The sequence below is a fragment of the Stigmatopora nigra genome, chromosome 23 (genome assembly GCF_051989575.1).
Source record: "Stigmatopora nigra isolate UIUO_SnigA chromosome 23, RoL_Snig_1.1, whole genome shotgun sequence".
Taxonomy (NCBI): Eukaryota; Metazoa; Chordata; class Actinopteri; order Syngnathiformes; family Syngnathidae; genus Stigmatopora; species Stigmatopora nigra.
In genome coordinates this window covers 875,021-892,241 of record NC_135530.1, presented here as the reverse complement: position 1 = coordinate 892,241, position 17,221 = coordinate 875,021, and the positions used below count along the sequence as shown (strand labels likewise).

The following is a 17,221-nucleotide window of genomic DNA, read 5'->3' as shown; positions in this document are numbered from 1 at the left end:
TTCGTGTGGCTACAATCAAGGGAAATATGTTCATTTTTATCATTAACGCTATCTGTACCAAGTGTGCGTAAAAAACGGTTTGAAATATGTATTAATAGCTCACTTTCCAAGTATACAGGCTCAATCGACTCTGTCTTCAAGATGGCTGACTAGTGAGGGTGTCCAAGCCCTTTGGGTAACAGCGAGAATAACACGTCTCGCCTTAGATCGACATTATCACGGGTTTCCCCACGTGTAACCGTTTTGCTCGACCGGCACTGAACACAAACGGAACAACTAGTTCCAGGAAAAAATAAAAATACATTTAAAAAAAAACATACATTCGGCAAGTGTAAAATATATTTCAATTCACTTTCAAGTGCTCTACAAAATAATAGCAGATGATATTTTCACAAAATAGCAGAAAAGAGATGTAGCAATACGAAAATAAACAAAAAGTGTATTTTTAACTGGATAATACTGGAAATAGGATTGAATCATAACATTAGTTCCACTTGTTTTTTAACGTGTAAATATGTCTGGCTCAAGAGTAAACTATCATGTTAGACTAACATTGTGATTATAATTTTTTGGGATTAGTTGGCGCCCACGTGGGTGTGGATAAAGAGCACAAGGAGTGGCTCTAGAACAGTTCTCGGGCCCCACGGAGGTCCTTCAGGACCCCTGGAGATTTTGACTCTGAAGGAGTCTCTGAATCTCCTTAAAATGCTCCACCGTCTGATCCTTCAGATTCGGGTTAGAGATCTGCAGTCGGATGCTATCGATGGACCAGCTGTGCTCTCCCGAGAACATCTCGGTGAGAATCCGTGCCACCACCGGAATCACCTGAGCGGGTGGGTGGGTGGGTAAGTGGGCGGGGCAAAGGGATTTGAAGGATGAGCATTTTTTTCTTTGGAAGAAGCCATTACGCACCTGAACCACAATCAGTTTCTTCTCCTTGGGTTTGGCGTCAGGCCAGTCCTCCCCGAAGCAGAAGATCATCTCATGAGGGGGGACATTGGGAGCTTCGCCCTTCTGGTACGAGATCAATCCTGAAGGTGTACCAGATCACCCCTTTCCTTCAGTGTTTTTGTTTTGACGGCCATTTTTGGACGTTTAGTCACCTTGTAGGAAGTCACTCAGGCTGAAGATCTTCACCCTCCTCTCCCTCTCCAGCTGATTGGGCCGTCCCAGGTGGGGAAAACCCGGCCCGGACCAGAACACCTTGCACTGACAGAGGCGGACGGCGTAGACGTCCTGCTCCCAGATCTCCAGGACCAGTCCCCGGTCCATCACGTTCAGCAGGGCCTGGGTGAAAGCGCGTTGCTTCCGTCCGGGGATCTCGGCAGGGTCCGGAAACGGCACCTGCTGCAGGTCCACCGGTCCGAACAGGTCCACTTGCCGGGGGTCGGGCCACAGCTGTCCGTAGAACAGCCGGCACCCCCGCGGGTCGCTGACGGTCACGGAGCCCACGGGTCGGCCGCGGTACTGGAACTTCAGATCCAGGTCCGTCGCTGCGGTGGGGAACCAAAGCAATGGAAGAAATGGCACGGGGGTGTCGTAGTGACCCCGATTGTCTTCTTCACTCACATGGGATGGCGCCGAGCAGGTCCGCCGGGTCCGCCTGAGCCTGCATGACGGCGCTCGCCCCCAGGTGATCCAAGCTGATCGGATCAAGCGTTTGGGGGTCCCGGAGACGGAGCTCGGGGGTGCCGGCGACCGCGCCTAACTGCTCCGGATCCTCAAGGGTAGGACCGACCACGGCCGGGGCGTCGGGGTCTGACGAGACATCGGGACAAATGGTGGGAGGCTTTCCGTGGACACTTTGTGAGTGCCTCCGGTTTTTGCGTCCTAATATTTATATACCCTTGTAACCGGTGCTCGGACGTTTGGTCGCCGGTCTTTTGGTGGCTGGTCAAATGAGAGAGAGTTTAATATCTAAGTACTGTTTCATATCTAAGTACTCTTTAATATCTAAGTACTGTTTAATATCTAAGTAATGTTTAATATCTAAGTACTGTTGACCAGCGACCAAAAGACCGATGACCAAACGTCCGGTTGTTGGACTTACCGATGGTCAGTTGGGTGAGATTGGGCATCTGAAAGAGAAAGGTGGCGTCAGCGAAGTCCGAACAAACGGTGGTTTTTCGGCAACGCCATACCTCATCGTTGTTGGCGGCATCTGAAAGGAAAACAGTTTTGCGTCAGGCAAGTATTGGGGCAACCGTGCAAAAATTCAAGGCCTCACCCGCGTTCACCACTTGGTAAATTTTATAGGGTTGAAGCGGCGTGGCTTTGGTGCCATCGAACCTCAGCTCAAACTCTCGGCTCTTGTTTAGAGCGCAGCGCAGGTTTGCTTTCCACTTGGCCGGTTCGGGCTCGTCCACGCCTTCCCGAAACTTGCCCGTCTCCAGCGCCCACGCCTGCGGGAGGGGATGGGCGGTGTCAAGCGTCAAAAAACCCACGGCTCCGCTCGACGACAGGAAGAGAAAATGAGCGTGTCAGTCAAACGAGAAGTTGCCGTTCACAGAGAGGGAAGTGAAATTAGCATTTGTGCTGTGTCATGTTTCCAAGGGCCCAAATAGCAAACCTTGAAAATGGTGTATTCGCCGTGCGCCGGCCGTGCCGCCCGCGTGGCGTGTTCCCAGGGGATCCGGAAGAGGCGGCGATCCGGGTCCAGCCAGGCCAGATGGGCAAAGCGCCCGCTGTCCACTTGGGCCAAGAGCCACGGCTTCAGGCGCACTCTTGGATTCTGTCCAGTGACCGTCGGCGCGTCCGGCGAAATCTGCCGTTGGGGGCAAAGGTCCCCCACGGCTTGGGGAGGGAGAGAGAAGCAAACACTTTGACTTTTTTGGCCATTGCGAGGACTTGAGTATGGAAAAGCGACTTTTTTACGTACCTGTGGCGCTCCCGATCCCGTTCATGACTCCTCCTCCTCCTCCTCTTTAAAGCGACTTCACTCGGCGACCGCTCGTCAAGGGGGAACAAACTCACAAGACAAAATCAACTGGGCTACATCCTGTTTTACAGATTAGCCAAATAAGACGGAACTGCATGCTTTTGTTATGGTCATTTCGTCATGGTGACATTTTCTCGATAAAAAAAAACAAAAAAAAAACATCCTGACGGCCACTTGCCACTTCGCATTTATTGATTTTTAGCATACTTTTTCGTCATTTTTTGCCAAATCCGAAGGGATCGAACAAAGTGTCGCCGGCCGCTTCGTCGCCCAATTGAAGCTTGGAGCCGAGCTGGTGCAACACGCAGGTGGGCAGGCCGCAACCTTTGGACGAAACGCTGGCCAAGGCGGCGGACAGGTTAAAGTCAAACGTGGTCCAAAAGCAAAAAAGCAACGTTTTTCTTTCTTCTCACCTTAAAGATATTGCCACGTTGTCTAACGTAACGTTGGGTCTGAAGGACTCCACATGTGCCGCAACCACCGCGTGGGATGTCACGTTCGGTGCGGGCAGATTGAAAGAAACGCTGAGGGAAAAATAATGGCCACTTTCTGAAACCGGGTCAAGTGGAAAGCAGATCTTTTTGCCTTTCCACTCCACTTTTCTTTTAGCACACGACAAATCTAGCCTGGCAAATCTATATGTGCACTTCCCATTTGCGGCACGGCCTTCTATTGACCGCTTCAAAGTCAACAAGATTTGGAAACGGTCTTTACAAAGTCCACTGGCCCCAGTCCGTACGCCACGCTAAATACATACCGCACAGGATTGTCGTCGGCTCGGTCGGATTGAACGGAGCGCCCCGAGTCGGCCAGACGTCGGCTCTGGTTTCCAAACCAGTCCGACCTGTGGGTTTGAGAGACAAGGTGCAGACCAGAAGATGAAGCTCGTGGGCGGATCTCGTGGGACTACTCACCCGTTGGCTTCTGGAGGCGGAGCTGTGCAAACCAAGGCGCCCACCACCAACACCAGCACGCACGGCATGACTCGGCCAACGCCGGCCCAGTCAACAACCAACGCCTGCGTCGTCGGCTCGCCGCTTTTTGTACCGTGGCGTCACGTGGTGGGCTCTCCCGACCCGTAGGTCGCGGGATCGATACTCGTCTTCTCTTCCCCTCGGAAAAAGCCGACCTTGAACGAGCCTCTCTACTATGTTCCCACTAAACTGCGAGCGAGCGCAATTACGCAATACTCTTGTCTTCTCTGCGCAGCAGCAATCATATGGCGCGTAGTAAATAAAATACTTACAGTTGACACGGTGGACAACCCACCGAGTGACCCCGTCCCGGGTGACAAAGAAGACAACGGACGACCAGTTGAGGACGGTCGATAAGACTTTATAAGTTAAAGGACGAGACGGGGAAGAGCATTTTGACGGGGTGGCAAACAAAGAGCTTTTGGGGTGGCCACCGCAAAGACGGGAAAAAGAACGTTGGCGCTTTTATCGGAAGTCGTCGGCCGAGAACATGCCCTTGGCACGCCGCAGGATGGAATCCTTGGACGCGTCGTAGGGGTGTTCCTTGGAGGGGATCTCCAGCACGGCCGGGATTGACTCCATGTGCGCGTCGATGGCGTGGCGGATCATCTCGGCGATGAACTGGTTGATGAGGATGATGCCGATGTCGTTGCGAGACAGGAAGCTTCTGTCGGTGCAAAAAAATAAATAAGATGTCTATACATCACGTGCGTCTCGGAACGAAAACACGGGTCGCCAAATAATAGAAAGGGAGGAAATTGGCCAAACTCCAGCAGATTTAGTGTATATGATGCGATATGGCAAATAAATATATTCCATTCATTGCCTGTAACTACTGCAAGAATGTTTGCTAGCGGCCAAATAAAGCGTTCCGAAAAGCAACTAGTCAACAAACGACGATGGAGCCACAGAAAAAAAAAACGCAATCAGGATTACAGCGTATCACGTGTGTGAATCACGTGACTATGGCCGCGGAGAATGAACGTAGTTTTAGCCTAGCTGTCTGTTAACAAAAACAAAAGTGCGGCTTTTGACTCACTCGTGAGGTCGTCGTGCTGTCAAGCCATGAAGCCATTTCCAAGACGGGTCACTTACTTGAAGGTCTCCTCGATCTCCGTGATGCTCGTGTCCTTCTCCACCACCAAGAAATTGGGTTTTCGGTTCTTGTTGAGTTCTCCGATCCCCCCAAGCAGGAAGCCAGTGCAAGTGTCTTCGTCGCCGATCACGGCGATTAGTTTGCCGCGACCTGCCATTGCCAAATATTCGCGATTTCCAAAATGACGAGCGAAGGATGGACGTCTGGAAGATCTTGTGACGGAGCGTCAACCAAGCTGCACTTCCGCTTCGTTCCAGAAAACTGCAGGAGCGAGCACCCCCTGCCGTTCGGAGTCTGACAGGCAAATTAAGAGATAACCTGCAAATTATTCACATAGAACAATAGGGACAGACACATTAATCACCCCTTTCTCATTCCGAACGTCAATATGTCAACTGCAAGCGCATATTCTTGACGTTTGACTCATTTTTTTACATACTAATCAATAAAAGAGGAACGGGTGGGGCGAGTTGTGCTTTTTCCTAGGTTCGTGAAGCACTCGCTGTCACGTGAAAAACTAGGAAGTGAATCGGAAACCGTGGCGAAGAAGAAAGGATGGTAAACTTAGCGTCGCCCAGTGTTTTTGTTGTTGTTATTTTTCCTTGCTTTTGACGTGGTTATTGTTGTTTATCGTCCTCGGTGTCGCTGGCGCAGACGACGCAAGCGCTGATCGCCGGTCTCGAGCGGATTCCGGACCAGCTGGGTTATCTGGTCCTTAGCGACGACGGCGTCCTGGCCGTGAGTAGCTAACTATGTTTTCCAAACGTCAATTGTGGGGTGTTTTTTTTTTTTGCAACAACAATAATATCTTCAAATAAGTTTTATACTTGTTATATTTAACCCAGGACAAAATATTTAATTTAAATCCAATGACATGATCTTATATATTAATGTTTCAGGTTTAGATGAAGTATTTAGTTCTAGATTCAAATGGCATTGTTTAGAATATTTGAAATGCTGCTCACCTTTTGGCACATTGCAGTCTTCTGGCGAGCTGGAGAACGACGAACACACAGCCGGCGTCATGATGCAGATGGTCCGCACTGCCAGTCGCTTCCGATTGGCGGGGTCGGCCGATGTGCCCTTCAAACGCTTGTCGGGTGAGGAAAGCCCAGCTGCCACCGTCTGTTGAGCCTAGGAATATAAACAATCGTCCCTCCCTGTTTCTCCTCAGTGGTCTTGGAGGACTTTGTTCTGACGGTGACCGTTTCGGGTCAGAAAGTCTTTGTGGTCAAACGTCAGAACAACCAGCACGAGCCAGTCAGCGCTTAAAGAGACATTTGCTGGATGCCGAGAATGTAAACAAGAGTGGGGGTGGGGTCAAAGGTCATTTTGTGCAATCATAATAAAAAATAAACTTGTGAAAACTAGTCAGCCTATTTTTTTTGGGTTGGGAAGCGTCAAATAATTGCCAAAGAGAGGTCATGTGGGCCCGTCATCCCAAAGAGGACAGCTTTATTGCACGGAGGGCCATTTTTCACAGAACAAGTCCCCTCCCCCCAGAACATGCGTAGGAAAACAAAGACGAAAAAGCCGAGAAGAGGAGATGGCCGCTTCGGTGGGTGACCTCCGGTCGGCTGGAGTGTATAATTTAAAACAAAAAAACAAGAGAAAAGTCCTGCGGGCCGCCAACGCCGCCCCTTCCTGTCCTGTCTAATGCTTGGCCAGTTCGTTGGACAGCCAGTCCAGGCCCTCGTACAAGCCCGTCCCCTGAGTGGCGCAGGTCGCCTGCATGTGCCACTGCGTGGACAGAGGTCAGGGGTCAGCAGTGGCTCGGGGGCAAAGGTAAAAGGGAGCGCCATACGTACAGTGCGGCCACGCAGGTTGTTCAGACCCAGCTTTTCCGTCAATTCACTGGCGGCCATGGCGTTGGGCAGGTCCTGCTTGTTGGCGAAGACCAGCAGCGCCGCCTCCTTCAGGTCATCCTCTTGGGTCTGTCCACGGAGGAAGGAGTGTCAACGGGGGGCCGGGGCCTAGGCCTTGGAGTCACTCACCATTTTGCACAGTTCTTCCGCCGACTCGGCCACGCGATCTCGGTCATTGCTGTCCACCACGAAGATCAAACCCTGCACAAGTGGTTATGGTCTTATCTTGGTTATCTTATATTTTATGACATCTACTTGACTAATCGTGGCAAAAACGCTTCGTGTGGTCCTTACCTGCGTGTTCTGGAAGTAATGCCTCCATAAAGGTCTTATTTTGTCCTGGCCGCCCACATCCCAAACGGTGAAGCAGATGTTTTTGTACTCCACCGTCTCCACGTTGAAACCTGAAACACATCGAAAAAGCTCCCTCGAATTTGGTCCCATTTGGACGCTGCCGTCGTGCTCACCGATGGTCGGAATGGTGGTGACGATCTCTCCGAGCTTGAGTTTGTACAAAATGGTGGTTTTCCCAGCTGCGTCCAGACCCACTGTCAGGCGACAAGCCAACAAAACAAAGCAAAGTCACGGAGAGTTGCCGTCAAAGGCTCCGTCCAGTCAAACGCCAGCACGCCCTGGTCAACTCCCGTTACGTTTTTTTTGAACAATGATATAAGAAAAGCCACGGCGGTCGCCCGAGCTCGCTCATTATCTTGGGGTCTCGCAGCCGGCGACTCGGCTAGGCTCCTTTAGTTTAGCTTAGCCTAGCTTAGCTCAATATAGGCTAATTTATCTTAGCCTGGTTTAGCTTCTTTTGGGTTAGCTTAGCTAGTGACGGCGGCGCGCTCACCCATCAGTATTCGCATTTGCTTCTTGCCGAAGAACTTGGAAAAGAGCGACGAGATGGTTAGACCCATGTTGACGAGCGCTAGTGTCGCCTCGGTTGGCGTCGAAGCCTGAGCCGGAAAGCGGCCACAAGCTCAAGCTCAAAAGCTCGGAGCTCTTCCTCTCTTTTCCTCCCTTCTCTTTCCTTCTTCCGTCGCCGTCGTCGCTGTGCTTGCCACGTCTGGGTCGACACGGAAGTGACGACACTCAACTGTCAAAAGCGCGTCGGTTCCTCCACGAACAAGACTTTCTCGTTTTTGTCGTCCCTCGCCCAAAGTATCGGCATCGCTCCCGTCCGGTTTTGCCGGAACGTTTTTTTGGAGGGGGGGCGCGCTCGAATCATTTCGTGGAAAGTCGACGTCGACACGGTGTCACCAATGTCACTTCCGGCTCCAGACAACAACATGGCGGCCCTTGCTTCATTTGGAGACACCTCCAGGGCGCTTTTTGAAGGCTCGTCATTCCTTCACTTGGAATAAATGACGCGGCCAAACACAACGCTCCTATCGGAAGGTAAGGTCAGGGTTAGCGCTGCTTTGCCATCTTCCATTCAATGAAGCCATTTTACTTTGCAAGGGGGTCGGTGTCACTTCCTCTCAAGTACTGGAAAAAGTTCCAATGACGATAAATACAGCGCGGCCACAAAAGCTGCATTTTTGAAACGGTGCGTCTCACTCGACCATTTAGCGTGGGATTCCAAAATGACTCTTTAGTCGTATTTGACACGATCATGGAGAAGTTTGGGATGACTTTTGGGGGCGGCCCCGGCAGGAAAGAGCTCCTGGAAACGCTCGAGTCCCAGAAGAAGCAGCTGACCCAGTATCAGAGCCGCTTCAAGGACCTGGTCCATGCCTACAAAGGTCTGCTCAAGGAAAAAGAGGCCCTGGAGGCCAGTCTGGAGGCACTGAGTGCATCCCGGGACTCCCGTCCCGTCCTTCGGGACCACGGGGAAGGTGGAGACGATGCCACCGAGCCGGTCGCCGCCGGCAACGGCGCCCAGAGTGACCTTGCCGCTGACACGGAAGTCTGTCCGGAGAACCGACTGGACACCCTCGCCGGGGCTTTGACCACAGTCACGCAGGAGAAGTCTCGCATGGAGGCCGGCTTTCGGGCCGACAGGCGGCAACTGAAGCGGGAGGCCGACGAGCTGCGGGAGCGTCTGGCGGACGCCGACCGACGCTTCCAGAGCGAGACGGGGGACCTGCGGGGGCAGCTGGCCGAGAGCCGAAGCCGCCTGCTGGCCGAGTGCCACGAGCGCCGGCAAGAGGAGAGCGAGCGCTTGCTGCAGCTCCAGGAGTTGCAAGAGCTGCTGTGCCGGGAACGCCAGCTGCGACGGGATGCCGAGCTACGCCTGGAGGCGGACCCTCGCGGGGCCGGAGGAGAGGAGGGAGAGGAGGGAGAGGAGAGAGCGGATTCCGCCGCGGTGAGTAGCTCCCGGGTTGGGTTCCGCCGCCCTGACCTAACTTGGGTGGCCTGTGGGTGCTCCAGGAAGAGGCTCGCGCTCACGCCGCCGAGCTCCGGGTGGCCGTTCTGGAGCAGCGCGTGACGGAGCTGTCCGATCTTCTGGGCGCTTGCGAGAAAGCCCGCCGGCTGGAGCAGCGTGAGGCTCAGACGCTGCGTGAACAGGTGGCACGTCGGGATGCGGAGAAGACGATGCCGCCGCCGGAGCCTTTGGCGAACGATTCACATCCAGATGTGGCGCTGAGGGACAAGTTGGACAAGGTGAAGAAGCTGCTGCTCACCGCCCAGAAGAATAACGAGGCGGCCGAGTCCGACGACGACCCTTCCGGGCATCTCCGTGACGAGCTCAGGCGGCTCAAGGAAGAATTGGAGGGCTACAAGCGCCGAGCCAAGGTAGGCGCAAAGCCCGGTTAGCCTTCTTCGGGGGGGCCGACTCCATTCGGGAAAGCCTCTTGGAAGACTAACGTGTGTCCCTTCGACAGGCCACGCCCCAGGACGTGGAGGACGACGGGCGCTTCCGTCGGCAGCTGGAGGAGCTCCGGGAGAAGTACGTCAAGCTGCGTCTGGAGAGCGACGAGGCCGCCGCCTCTCACCGCGAACAGCTCCGGGAGGAGAAGCGGCGCGCGGCGGCGCTGTTGCAGGAACGCCGGCAGGAGGCGGAGCGCGAGGCGGCGGCGCGCCGCGACGAGCTGCAGCGTCTGGACGCCGAGCTGCGCAAGCAGCGCCAACGGACGGCGGCGCTCCTGGACGATAAGGACCACCAGCTGGAGCTCCTCCGGGTGGCCGCCGCGCCCGAGGCCCCCTCGCCGTCGGAAGAGGAGCTGAGCGGTGCCGGGGGGGTCTGCCCCTGGCCCGCGCCGCTCCTCTACGCCGAGCAGCTGGCCAGAAAGGAAGCGGAGGCGGAGTCGCTGCGGCGGCAGAAGCGGCTGTCGGAGGACGACCTCCGGCGGGCGCGCGGGCATCTGGCCGACGAGGCCCGCCGGCGCCAGGAGGAGACGCTGGAGCTGAGGGCGCGGCTGGACGAGACGGCGCGGGAGCACAAGCGCGAGGGCGCCAACGTGGAGTACCTGAAAAATGTCATCTACAAATTCCTGACGCTGCCTGACGCCGGGGGGCGGCGCCAGACGCTGGACGCCATTCTGAGCATCCTGCACTTCAGCCCGCAGGAGAAACATTGCGTGCTGAGGCAGCAGCAGGGCACGCCGTGGTGGGGCGTACGCAAAAGATGACCGGGCTCAGGCGCCGGCGCCGTCAAATGCCGGAATAAATATACTTCACATTCACTCAATGGCGTGTGTCTTCATCCTTTACTCATGAATTTTTTACAAAAAGTCCATTCGGGTCGGCGTTCTTGGTCGGTCGGTGGGTGCCTCACTGCGTCTCCAGGACTTCTTGGAGGTCTTTGGGCAGCGTGCCGACGATGGTCTCGATCAAAGACCGTAGCTTGGCCAGGAGGTCCTCTCGCACCTGCAGCTGCCGCCTCCTCGCTTTGCTCTGGGGTGAATGAGGCGGGTGAGTCCAGTCGGGTCCGGTTTTCGTTTGGAGCGGCGGAGGAGGACTCACCACTTTCTCCCGAAGCTTCACCACCAGGTCCACGATTTCCACCTCCGACTTGTCCCGGGTCCACGCCGGCAGATCCTGAGCACAGGCCGGTCAGTCCGTCGAACTTCCAATTGACCGCGGCGGCGACCACTCACAGCTTCGCAGACGGCCTCCAGGTGGAGGCTCTCCAGTTTACGCGTCATCTCCCCGTGGCGGTGGCGGTACCAGCCGTCGAAGTTGGGGGACTTGAAAAACTTCCTGCGGGCGACGCCAATCAGAAGGGGGGGCGGTGCCGGACGCCAGGGCGGGGTTTACCTGTACAGCCCCGTCCAATCGCCCCGCAGCGCCGAGGTCAGCCGGGGGCCGCCGCGATCCAGGCTGGACACGAAATCGTCCTGGCTGAAGGGACGGATCTGCGGGGGCGTCTGCGCAGAAGCCGGAGTCGGCGCTTGCGGCAAGTGGGGCGCGGTGGACATGGCTTTTTTACCTTCCAGGGGGTCACCGACCTTTGTAGTGGCATCAGGCTGGCCATGTAACGCTCCTACCAAAAGGGGAAAGGTCAAAGCGTAGCGTCCACAGACTTACTTCAAAGTTTTGCCATGGTGGGGGTTCTTACCAGCGGGATGATGAAGCTCTGAGTCAGCTCCAGAAAATGGCGCCTCAAAATGGCGCTCTGCACTTCCGGGGGGCGTCGCCTCTGGATCCCCTGTCGAGACGCACAGCCCCGCTTTGGAAATTGCAGCTCGCCGTGATCTGGCGGCGCCCTCACCTTCAGCACCCGTTTGACCAGGACCTTGTCCTTGAGGAGAAAGCTCTTGTAGGCCGTGAAGACTCCTACGGGGAGGGAGGGAGGGAGGAACGCCACGTGAGCCCGAGGCGGAACCCGAGCGGCGGAGCGGGTGAACGCCGACCTGCTTTGCCGTCCAGCGTCTTGAGTTTGGCCACTTTCTTGATCCTGAGCTGCTTGGGGACATCCTCGCCTGGCGAGACCTCGGCGCTCTCCCCCAGTCGCAGGACGTGCGGCCAGTTGTGAAAGGTCTTGACGAAGAAGGGGTTGGTCACCCCCAGGATGACGCTGGGCCTGAAAGGGGAGGGGAAAAGGGCATAGCCGGTGAGATGAGGCGGGCCCGATGAGGTGGGCCCCATCGACCGGCCTACTCACGGCGCTTGCGTCTTGGTGGTGAATTCTCGGAACTCGCTGTCGTGGACGGTGAAGTAGGGCCGGAAGTCGCAGCAGAACTTGAGCGGCGCGATGGAGCTGAGGCCACATAGTCGTCTTCGTCACATCCCATAACGTTCACCACGGGACCGGCGCATCGGTTACCTGACGAGCGCCAAGACGGTTTCCGACGAAACGGCGGGAGACGGCGCCACCACGGCCAGCGGCTCGCCCAGCAAGACCAATTCCCACAGCATCTGTGTGTGGATCAGGAGCGACTGGAAGCATCTGGGCAAAGGGCAAGGGGCAAAGGTCAAAGGTCAGCGGCCGGGAAAGCCCGTCGCTCCCGTGCCGGCGCACCTGAAGAGGTCAGGCTGGTGGACGGAAGGAAGCGCCGTCAGCGTTGGCGACGCGTTGGCCGCCACCACCTCCTCCTCCTCCATGGAGGCCAGCGGCGACAGACTTCCCGGTTTGTCGTTCCGGCTAGGAATCCGCACCTGAGGACGACAAAAAGAAGGAAAAACCAGAGGAATGGCGCCGAGGAGCCGGTGTTCCCGGTCCGTGGCCTCACCCTCAGGACGGAGCCCATCAGCGGGAGGTCGGCGAGCAGCCCGGCGGCCGGCCGAGGCCATCCGTCCATCTGTTGGCACGCTGCGTGCCCGGACACAAACGCTCAGATTTGGGCCATGGTAGTGGCAGCGGCGTGGGGCGACCAGCTCACCCGTCTGAAGGCAGGACTCGGCCTCCGCAAAGAAGTTGGGCGCGATGGCGCTCAGGACAGCGTGAAAGAGACGGACGAATGGCAGCCGAGAGAGAATGACCAGGGACTGAAAAAAATGGCGCAGAGTGAGTCACGAAGACGACCTCATCGCGTTCCCACAACTGACCTTCTGGAAGTACCCCCGCTTGACCGACGCATCCTTGACTTGGCGGAAGTAAACGTAGCCGTAGAAGTGCGAGGCTTCCATCTGAGAAGTCGCAAAGCGCAGCTGGCCATCGCCCAGTTCTCCTGCCGTGTCTCAGGTCGAGGGCTCACCTGCAGGGCGGCGGGGGCGTCCCGGTCGTAAGCCTCGTCCGTGGGACGCCGGCGCCGTCGCCGGCCGACCGACTGGCGCATCCTGAAGCTGAAGCGCGTATCTCCTAAGCATCCTGAGGAAGGAACCCCGCCCGGTGAGCGCTTTTTCGTGGACGATGCGGTCGGTCCAGCGTTGGTTTACCTGAGTAGGAGTCCGGGAAAGACAGGTAGCATAGGCTGCTTTTCTGGGGGACCACAAGCGGGTGATGAGTCTCACCGGAAAGGGAAAAAGTCCGGCTTTGTCGCTCACCTCCTTTTCGGTCAACTTGACACCGGGTGGGTACACCGACTGTGGACAAAACAACAAATCCTAGTGTCAACGTCCTGTACGTGTCTACTTGTTGGCTAGCTTAGCGGAGAGGAACAAAAACATGTTCCAAGACGCAAGAAATCCAGGAGAAGCTCACTGAATTGCTTGTGTTTTGGTTGTTATGCTCTGGCAAAGATACAAAGATATTATTTGGAAGAAGATAAAGAGCTCCACCAACCTCGATGGCTTGTCCGAGCTCCAGGTCAAAGGTGACCACGCACACGCACTCCAGCCAGGACGACAAGCGGTCCCACGGACGGGATTCTGCTTCGAGCTCGTCCGCCGGCTCCATCGCGACCGACGACGACGCGTGTGTGTGACGATGTGATGAGGAGCAGGTGCGTAGCGATGTGAGCGGCCGGAAGTGGCGATGTAAAAACAAAGCTCGTCTCGGTTAGGTCGCTCTCTGGTGGCGAGCAGGCGCAATGACAAGAGAAAACGCAGGGATGGCTGCATCCTTTTCCTCCTCCCTCTGATCCAATAAAATGTTCCTATTCCCGTTTTGTGACTGCAGAACCCCGATTTAACCCAATTTATTAAGTACAGAAAACTATTCTATCAACTGGGATTTGAAAACAAACCCAAATAAAGCTTAAAAAAAACAAAAAAAATAGAACTAAACCCTCATTTTTCATGGGTTCACATCATTTATTCAGTGATATTAGCACAGGAGAAGATTGCAATGTGTGCTTTAGGGTGGAGAAATATATATATTTGTATTTACTCACCTAAATGTGCTTGTTTCTGTGGTTTGGAGGAGGAGCTTCAAGTACAGGCTACGGTACGACCACTTACGTCAGGCTACGGACAAAACACTTTGTTTTTTAGTATGGAGGGGAAGGAGATGTGCTTTTGTTTTGAAAGGAACGCTTAAAGGGAACCTTCCACAAATACGCATGTGCTTGAAAAGAAGCTTTGGGCCCGGGAGACGTCCTAATATGAGAAGTTTAGCGGGTCTTCAAACGTCCTTGAGGTCCTTCTGGATGTCCCACAGGGTCTCGGCGCTTTTCTTCAGCTGAGCCACTTCGCCGTCGTTCAGCGTCATGTTGACGACGCTGCCCACGCCGCCGCCGTTCAGGACGCAGGGCAGGGACAGGAAGACGTCTTCGTCGATGCCGTACATGCCCTGAGTGGACAAAAAGTCTTTGGGTCAATAGTTTGGTGGCCACTTATCGTACAGTCTTAGAAAATGGGAGAGCTGAGCCAAGAACGGACGTTGGAAACCATTAAGCCAAGCTCACCAAGGAAAAGGCCCATTTTCCCGGCGTTTTGGCCCCCTTTGTACCCACCTTGACCATGGTGGAGACGGGGTGGACGCGGCTCAGGTTCTTGACGATGCTTTCCGTCAGGTCAGCCACGCTCAAGCCGATGGCCCAGTTGGTGTAACCCTTCAGCTTGATCACCTGGTACGCACTAACACACACAGTCCACAACTTCATCAGTTCATATGGCGCACTATTGAGTATTTTTCAAATTTCTCATGTATATCATGGTATATATTGTTAATATTACTGGCATTTGAAGTGTAAGAAACCTGTTTTTGGAAGGCCACTAGTACTACGACTACTACGACGAGGTCAGAGGATACTGTTAAGTCGAATTAGAAGTAAGCCTACCTGTCCACCACAGCTTTATGCGTGGCCTTCCACTGCTCTTTGTCGCCGTCGGTGCCAATTTCCGGATTCAGCTGCTGCAGGTTGACGCCGGCCACGTTTGCGCCGCTCCACACGGGCACTGAAGTGGCACAAATAGAAGGAGTTGGGAGGTTTTTGGAACCTATTGCTCTGGAGCCACATGCGTGAGTCTGGCAACGTTAGCGTAGCGAGCAGGGCGTACTCACCGCTGGTGTCTCCGTGCTCCCCCAAGACCCAGCCGTTGAAGGAAGTGGCGTGGATGCCCAGACGTTCGGCCATCATGAAGCGGAAACGGGCCGAGTCCAGGTTGGTCCCGCTGCCGATGACCCGGTGTTTGGGCAGGCCGCTCAGCTTCCAGGTCACGTAGGTCAGGATGTCCACTGCCAACACGAGTCAGCCACTATAGTTGTGGTTTGTCCAAAGGGACGGACGGGCCACGACGGGTCCTTTTTACGCACCCGGATTGGAGACCACGATGATGGTGCAGCGCGGGCTGTGCTTGACGATCTGGGGAACGATGGATTTGAAGACGTTGACGTTCCTCTGCACCAGGTTCAGGCGACTCTCGCCCTCCTGCTGACGGACTCCGGCGGTCAAGACCACCAGGCGGGAGCCGGCGGTCACCGCGTAGTCTGGAAATTGAAATGGTTTTTCTTTTAAATTTGATCAGAAAACTCGTCTTCTTGGCTACCTTTGTCCGCCACGATCTTGGAGGTCTTGAGGAAGAGGCTCCCGTGCTGAAGGTCCATGACTTCTCCCTTGAGACGATCCTCCATGACGTCCACCAGGGCCAGCTCGTCGCACAGATCCTGCAAAGGGGGATTCCTTTATTTTGGTGACCTCCAAAAGGGGCAAAATGTCCAAGCGGTTGGTTTAACTCACCCGTAAGAGGATGCTGACGGCGCAAGCCATGCCCACTTGGCCCACTCCGACCACCGTCACTTTGTTCCGGGGGGGTTCCACCGAGCTACCCGGCAGGGGGCTGATCAGGTTTTCCAGCACCGACGACATGGCGGAGCTGCGGGCACGTCGGGTCGATAGCGGTCGTTATTTTTGGACCATATTTCTGTCCAAAATCCATCTTGAGAAGCCACAAAAACTGGCGCAATTTTGAAATCGAGGCTTCAGAAAGGTACAGATGGAGGAATTTTGAAAGAAAATGTGTCGTGACACAGTAAAGAGGAATTCGAAAACAAATTCAAAGCCAGATTGGTGATGGTAAAATGACAAAATGTGATGTCATAACCTAAAAATGGTGATAGTGGGATGGAGAAAAATATGAATATGGTGTAAAGATGTGATCACTATGTAAAAAAAGGTTTTGGGGTCGATGGAAACGGTCCACATTCCGAGCCCATGCGAGGGAAACCAATTGGCTTGTCCTCAATGTGTCACGGAACGCAGCGGTGGGCGACAAAATGGGTACCCGGCCCCAACACCAAAATGGCCACATTTGCCGAGCGGGCGTTGGAACGGCGCCGCTTTCCGAAAGATGCTGAAAAAGAAGCGAGGGGACTTACATTTTTTTTTGTTGCAGTTTTCACAGCCGTTATCCGGAGCGTGTCACTGGCAGGTGGCGAGAGAGGAGACTGGCGAGGAGGGAAAGGCAGGGAGGGGGGCGGGGGATGGGACGGGAGAGGCGGGGCCACTGGCGGCGGGGGCCGCCAAATCCACTCGTTGAAATCCAGAGCACGTTGAGGCGCCCGTCGAGTACAAACGTGAGTGACGTCACAGGTACGAGAGCGCGCCAAGAAATATGGCCGTCGCCCTGCTCAAGATGGCTGCTACACGCTTTTAATCTGAAAGGCTTCACTTTTATGGTTAGTCAGAAATTGGAATATTCTTCATTTTAGTTTAAACATAAAACAAATGTCATATTTTGACGGTTATGTTCCACTTTTCTTTTTTTATGCGTCAAAAGTTGGACTTTTAATAGAATTTGACATCTACGTTTAATGTGATAAATGATTTTTTTGACAAGAGCCATTGTATTTGACTGTATTGTTCCGGCGCCCCCCGTACTCGGCGACCCTTGACAAATGCCGCGCGGGTCACGTGACGGTGGCCATTGGTGCGAACGCGGCTCCCGTCCAATGGGATTAGCATCTTGGAAAAGCTCCAGTTGGGCTGTGTCAGGAGCTTTTGTGTGAGGCCCCTCGCTCGCGCCTGACCCGGAAAAAAAGGGGGCGGGGTTTTGCTGTTGTGTTATTGCATAAGAATACAAAGAGTTGACATTGGAATGCCCCACGACGAATGGAAAACACTGATAGGTGTTTCTATTATCT

General features: G+C 54.8%; 8 protein-coding genes across 10 annotated transcripts; 2 read left to right on the top strand and 6 right to left on the bottom strand.

Moving 5' to 3' along the window:
- Positions 1 to 321: 321 nt before the first annotated feature.
- irf5 (interferon regulatory factor 5) lies at positions 322 to 3,093 on the bottom strand. The gene is made up of 8 exons (XM_077709246.1): positions 2,879 to 3,093; positions 2,570 to 2,793; positions 2,228 to 2,402; positions 2,051 to 2,161; positions 1,570 to 1,758; positions 1,104 to 1,493; positions 913 to 1,031; positions 322 to 825 (listed from the first exon to the last, which is right to left on the bottom strand). The coding sequence occupies exons 1-8, from the start codon at positions 2,901 to 2,903 to the stop codon at positions 655 to 657; spliced, it is 1,404 nt and encodes a 467-aa protein (XP_077565372.1). The 5' UTR covers positions 2,904 to 3,093; the 3' UTR covers positions 322 to 654.
- A 14-nt stretch (positions 3,094 to 3,107) lies between these two features.
- On the bottom strand, positions 3,108 to 4,089 carry LOC144181026 (uncharacterized). Its single transcript, XM_077709252.1, has 4 exons — positions 3,853 to 4,089; positions 3,696 to 3,782; positions 3,352 to 3,462; positions 3,108 to 3,276 (listed from the first exon to the last, which is right to left on the bottom strand). Exons 1-4 carry the CDS (start codon positions 3,918 to 3,920, stop codon positions 3,153 to 3,155), a joined length of 390 nt encoding a protein of 129 aa, XP_077565378.1. The 5' UTR covers positions 3,921 to 4,089; the 3' UTR covers positions 3,108 to 3,152.
- A 163-nt stretch (positions 4,090 to 4,252) lies between these two features.
- Positions 4,253 to 5,280, bottom strand: atp6v1f (ATPase H+ transporting V1 subunit F). Its single transcript, XM_077709253.1, has 2 exons — positions 5,008 to 5,280; positions 4,253 to 4,579 (listed from the first exon to the last, which is right to left on the bottom strand). Exons 1-2 carry the CDS (start codon positions 5,163 to 5,165, stop codon positions 4,378 to 4,380), a joined length of 360 nt encoding a protein of 119 aa, XP_077565379.1. The 5' UTR covers positions 5,166 to 5,280; the 3' UTR covers positions 4,253 to 4,377.
- A 178-nt stretch (positions 5,281 to 5,458) lies between these two features.
- On the top strand, positions 5,459 to 6,378 carry lamtor4 (late endosomal/lysosomal adaptor, MAPK and MTOR activator 4). The gene is made up of 4 exons (XM_077709254.1): positions 5,459 to 5,566; positions 5,663 to 5,746; positions 5,991 to 6,108; positions 6,183 to 6,378. The coding sequence occupies exons 1-4, from the start codon at positions 5,564 to 5,566 to the stop codon at positions 6,278 to 6,280; spliced, it is 303 nt and encodes a 100-aa protein (XP_077565380.1). The 5' UTR covers positions 5,459 to 5,563; the 3' UTR covers positions 6,281 to 6,378.
- Positions 6,379 to 6,435: 57 nt separating this feature from the next.
- LOC144181025 (ADP-ribosylation factor 4) lies at positions 6,436 to 8,081 on the bottom strand. The gene is made up of 6 exons (XM_077709251.1): positions 7,721 to 8,081; positions 7,341 to 7,421; positions 7,168 to 7,277; positions 7,003 to 7,074; positions 6,817 to 6,942; positions 6,436 to 6,748 (listed from the first exon to the last, which is right to left on the bottom strand). Exons 1-6 carry the CDS (start codon positions 7,785 to 7,787, stop codon positions 6,662 to 6,664), a joined length of 543 nt encoding a protein of 180 aa, XP_077565377.1. The 5' UTR covers positions 7,788 to 8,081; the 3' UTR covers positions 6,436 to 6,661.
- gcc1 (GRIP and coiled-coil domain containing 1) lies at positions 7,574 to 10,504 on the top strand. Of its 3 annotated transcripts, none has more exons than XM_077709244.1 (4): positions 7,574 to 8,268; positions 8,332 to 9,178; positions 9,244 to 9,609; positions 9,699 to 10,504. In XM_077709244.1, exons 2-4 carry the CDS (start codon positions 8,486 to 8,488, stop codon positions 10,443 to 10,445), a joined length of 1,806 nt encoding a protein of 601 aa, XP_077565370.1. In that variant the 5' UTR covers positions 7,574 to 8,268; positions 8,332 to 8,485; the 3' UTR covers positions 10,446 to 10,504. The 3 variants fall into 3 exon arrangements, with proteins under 3 accessions (XP_077565370.1, XP_077565369.1, XP_077565368.1); XM_077709243.1 differs by having other exon boundaries at positions 8,315 to 9,178; XM_077709242.1 differs by having other exon boundaries at positions 7,574 to 9,178.
- dennd6b (DENN/MADD domain containing 6B) lies at positions 10,501 to 13,693 on the bottom strand. Its single transcript, XM_077709245.1, has 18 exons — positions 13,481 to 13,693; positions 13,243 to 13,281; positions 13,135 to 13,177; positions 12,954 to 13,066; positions 12,805 to 12,885; positions 12,639 to 12,744; positions 12,489 to 12,568; positions 12,278 to 12,414; positions 12,083 to 12,205; positions 11,921 to 12,016; positions 11,670 to 11,839; positions 11,528 to 11,592; positions 11,375 to 11,464; positions 11,246 to 11,299; positions 11,074 to 11,183; positions 10,914 to 11,016; positions 10,780 to 10,854; positions 10,501 to 10,710 (listed from the first exon to the last, which is right to left on the bottom strand). Exons 1-18 carry the CDS (start codon positions 13,592 to 13,594, stop codon positions 10,588 to 10,590), a joined length of 1,722 nt encoding a protein of 573 aa, XP_077565371.1. The 5' UTR covers positions 13,595 to 13,693; the 3' UTR covers positions 10,501 to 10,587.
- A 220-nt stretch (positions 13,694 to 13,913) lies between these two features.
- Positions 13,914 to 16,595, bottom strand: LOC144181168 (L-lactate dehydrogenase B chain). The gene is made up of 8 exons (XM_077709508.1): positions 16,457 to 16,595; positions 15,819 to 15,954; positions 15,628 to 15,745; positions 15,395 to 15,568; positions 15,143 to 15,316; positions 14,919 to 15,036; positions 14,592 to 14,715; positions 13,914 to 14,428 (listed from the first exon to the last, which is right to left on the bottom strand). The coding sequence occupies exons 2-8, from the start codon at positions 15,945 to 15,947 to the stop codon at positions 14,261 to 14,263; spliced, it is 1,005 nt and encodes a 334-aa protein (XP_077565634.1). The 5' UTR covers positions 15,948 to 15,954; positions 16,457 to 16,595; the 3' UTR covers positions 13,914 to 14,260.
- Positions 16,596 to 17,221: the final 626 nt, after the last annotated feature.

What these genes read in the sequence shown, in the direction of transcription:
- gcc1 (XM_077709244.1), top strand. Translation starts at nt 8,486, where the DNA reads ATGGAGAAGTTTGGGATGACTTTTGGGGGCGGCCCCGGCAGGAAAGAG. An exon ending in AGAGAGCGGATTCCGCCGCG is followed by an intron (nt 9,179 to 9,243) that starts GTGAGTAGCTCC and finishes TGGGTGCTCCAG; the next exon opens with GAAGAGGCTCGCGCTCACGC. An exon ending in GCTACAAGCGCCGAGCCAAG is followed by an intron (nt 9,610 to 9,698) that starts GTAGGCGCAAAG and finishes TCCCTTCGACAG; the next exon opens with GCCACGCCCCAGGACGTGGA.
- LOC144181168 (XM_077709508.1), bottom strand. Translation starts at nt 15,947, where the DNA reads ATGTCGTCGGTGCTGGAAAACCTGATCAGCCCCCTGCCGGGTAGCTCG. An exon ending in CATCGTGGTCTCCAATCCGG is followed by an intron (nt 15,317 to 15,394) that starts GTGCGTAAAAAG and finishes TCGTGTTGGCAG; the next exon opens with TGGACATCCTGACCTACGTG. An exon ending in CCGTCTCCACCATGGTCAAG is followed by an intron (nt 14,429 to 14,591) that starts GTGGGTACAAAG and finishes TTGTCCACTCAG; the next exon opens with GGCATGTACGGCATCGACGA.
- dennd6b (XM_077709245.1), bottom strand. Translation starts at nt 13,594, where the DNA reads ATGGAGCCGGCGGACGAGCTCGAAGCAGAATCCCGTCCGTGGGACCGC. An exon ending in GGTCGGTGACCCCCTGGAAG is followed by an intron (nt 11,184 to 11,245) that starts GTAAAAAAGCCA and finishes GCTTCTGCGCAG; the next exon opens with ACGCCCCCGCAGATCCGTCC. An exon ending in GATTGGACGGGGCTGTACAG is followed by an intron (nt 11,017 to 11,073) that starts GTAAACCCCGCC and finishes CGTCGCCCGCAG; the next exon opens with GAAGTTTTTCAAGTCCCCCA.
- LOC144181025 (XM_077709251.1), bottom strand. Translation starts at nt 7,787, where the DNA reads ATGGGTCTAACCATCTCGTCGCTCTTTTCCAAGTTCTTCGGCAAGAAG. An exon ending in CACCACCATTCCGACCATCG is followed by an intron (nt 7,278 to 7,340) that starts GTGAGCACGACG and finishes GATGTGTTTCAG; the next exon opens with GTTTCAACGTGGAGACGGTG. An exon ending in ACAACCTGCGTGGCCGCACT is followed by an intron (nt 6,749 to 6,816) that starts GTACGTATGGCG and finishes CTGTCCACGCAG; the next exon opens with TGGCACATGCAGGCGACCTG.
- lamtor4 (XM_077709254.1), top strand. An exon ending in GCGACGACGGCGTCCTGGCC is followed by an intron (nt 5,747 to 5,990) that starts GTGAGTAGCTAA and finishes GGCACATTGCAG; the next exon opens with TCTTCTGGCGAGCTGGAGAA. An exon ending in GCCCTTCAAACGCTTGTCGG is followed by an intron (nt 6,109 to 6,182) that starts GTGAGGAAAGCC and finishes GTTTCTCCTCAG; the next exon opens with TGGTCTTGGAGGACTTTGTT.
- LOC144181026 (XM_077709252.1), bottom strand. Translation starts at nt 3,920, where the DNA reads ATGCCGTGCGTGCTGGTGTTGGTGGTGGGCGCCTTGGTTTGCACAGCT. An exon ending in CCGCCTCCAGAAGCCAACGG is followed by an intron (nt 3,783 to 3,852) that starts GTGAGTAGTCCC and finishes TCAAACCCACAG; the next exon opens with GTCGGACTGGTTTGGAAACC. An exon ending in AACGTGGCAATATCTTTAAG is followed by an intron (nt 3,277 to 3,351) that starts GTGAGAAGAAAG and finishes CGCCTTGGCCAG; the next exon opens with CGTTTCGTCCAAAGGTTGCG.
- irf5 (XM_077709246.1), bottom strand. Translation starts at nt 2,903, where the DNA reads ATGAACGGGATCGGGAGCGCCACAG. An exon ending in CGGGATCGGGAGCGCCACAG is followed by an intron (nt 2,794 to 2,878) that starts GTACGTAAAAAA and finishes TCCCTCCCCAAG; the next exon opens with CCGTGGGGGACCTTTGCCCC. An exon ending in CCTGAGTGACTTCCTACAAG is followed by an intron (nt 1,032 to 1,103) that starts GTGACTAAACGT and finishes GTACACCTTCAG; the next exon opens with GATTGATCTCGTACCAGAAG.
- atp6v1f (XM_077709253.1), bottom strand. Translation starts at nt 5,165, where the DNA reads ATGGCAGGTCGCGGCAAACTAATCGCCGTGATCGGCGACGAAGACACT. An exon ending in GAGATCGAGGAGACCTTCAA is followed by an intron (nt 4,580 to 5,007) that starts GTAAGTGACCCG and finishes TTGCACCGACAG; the next exon opens with AAGCTTCCTGTCTCGCAACG.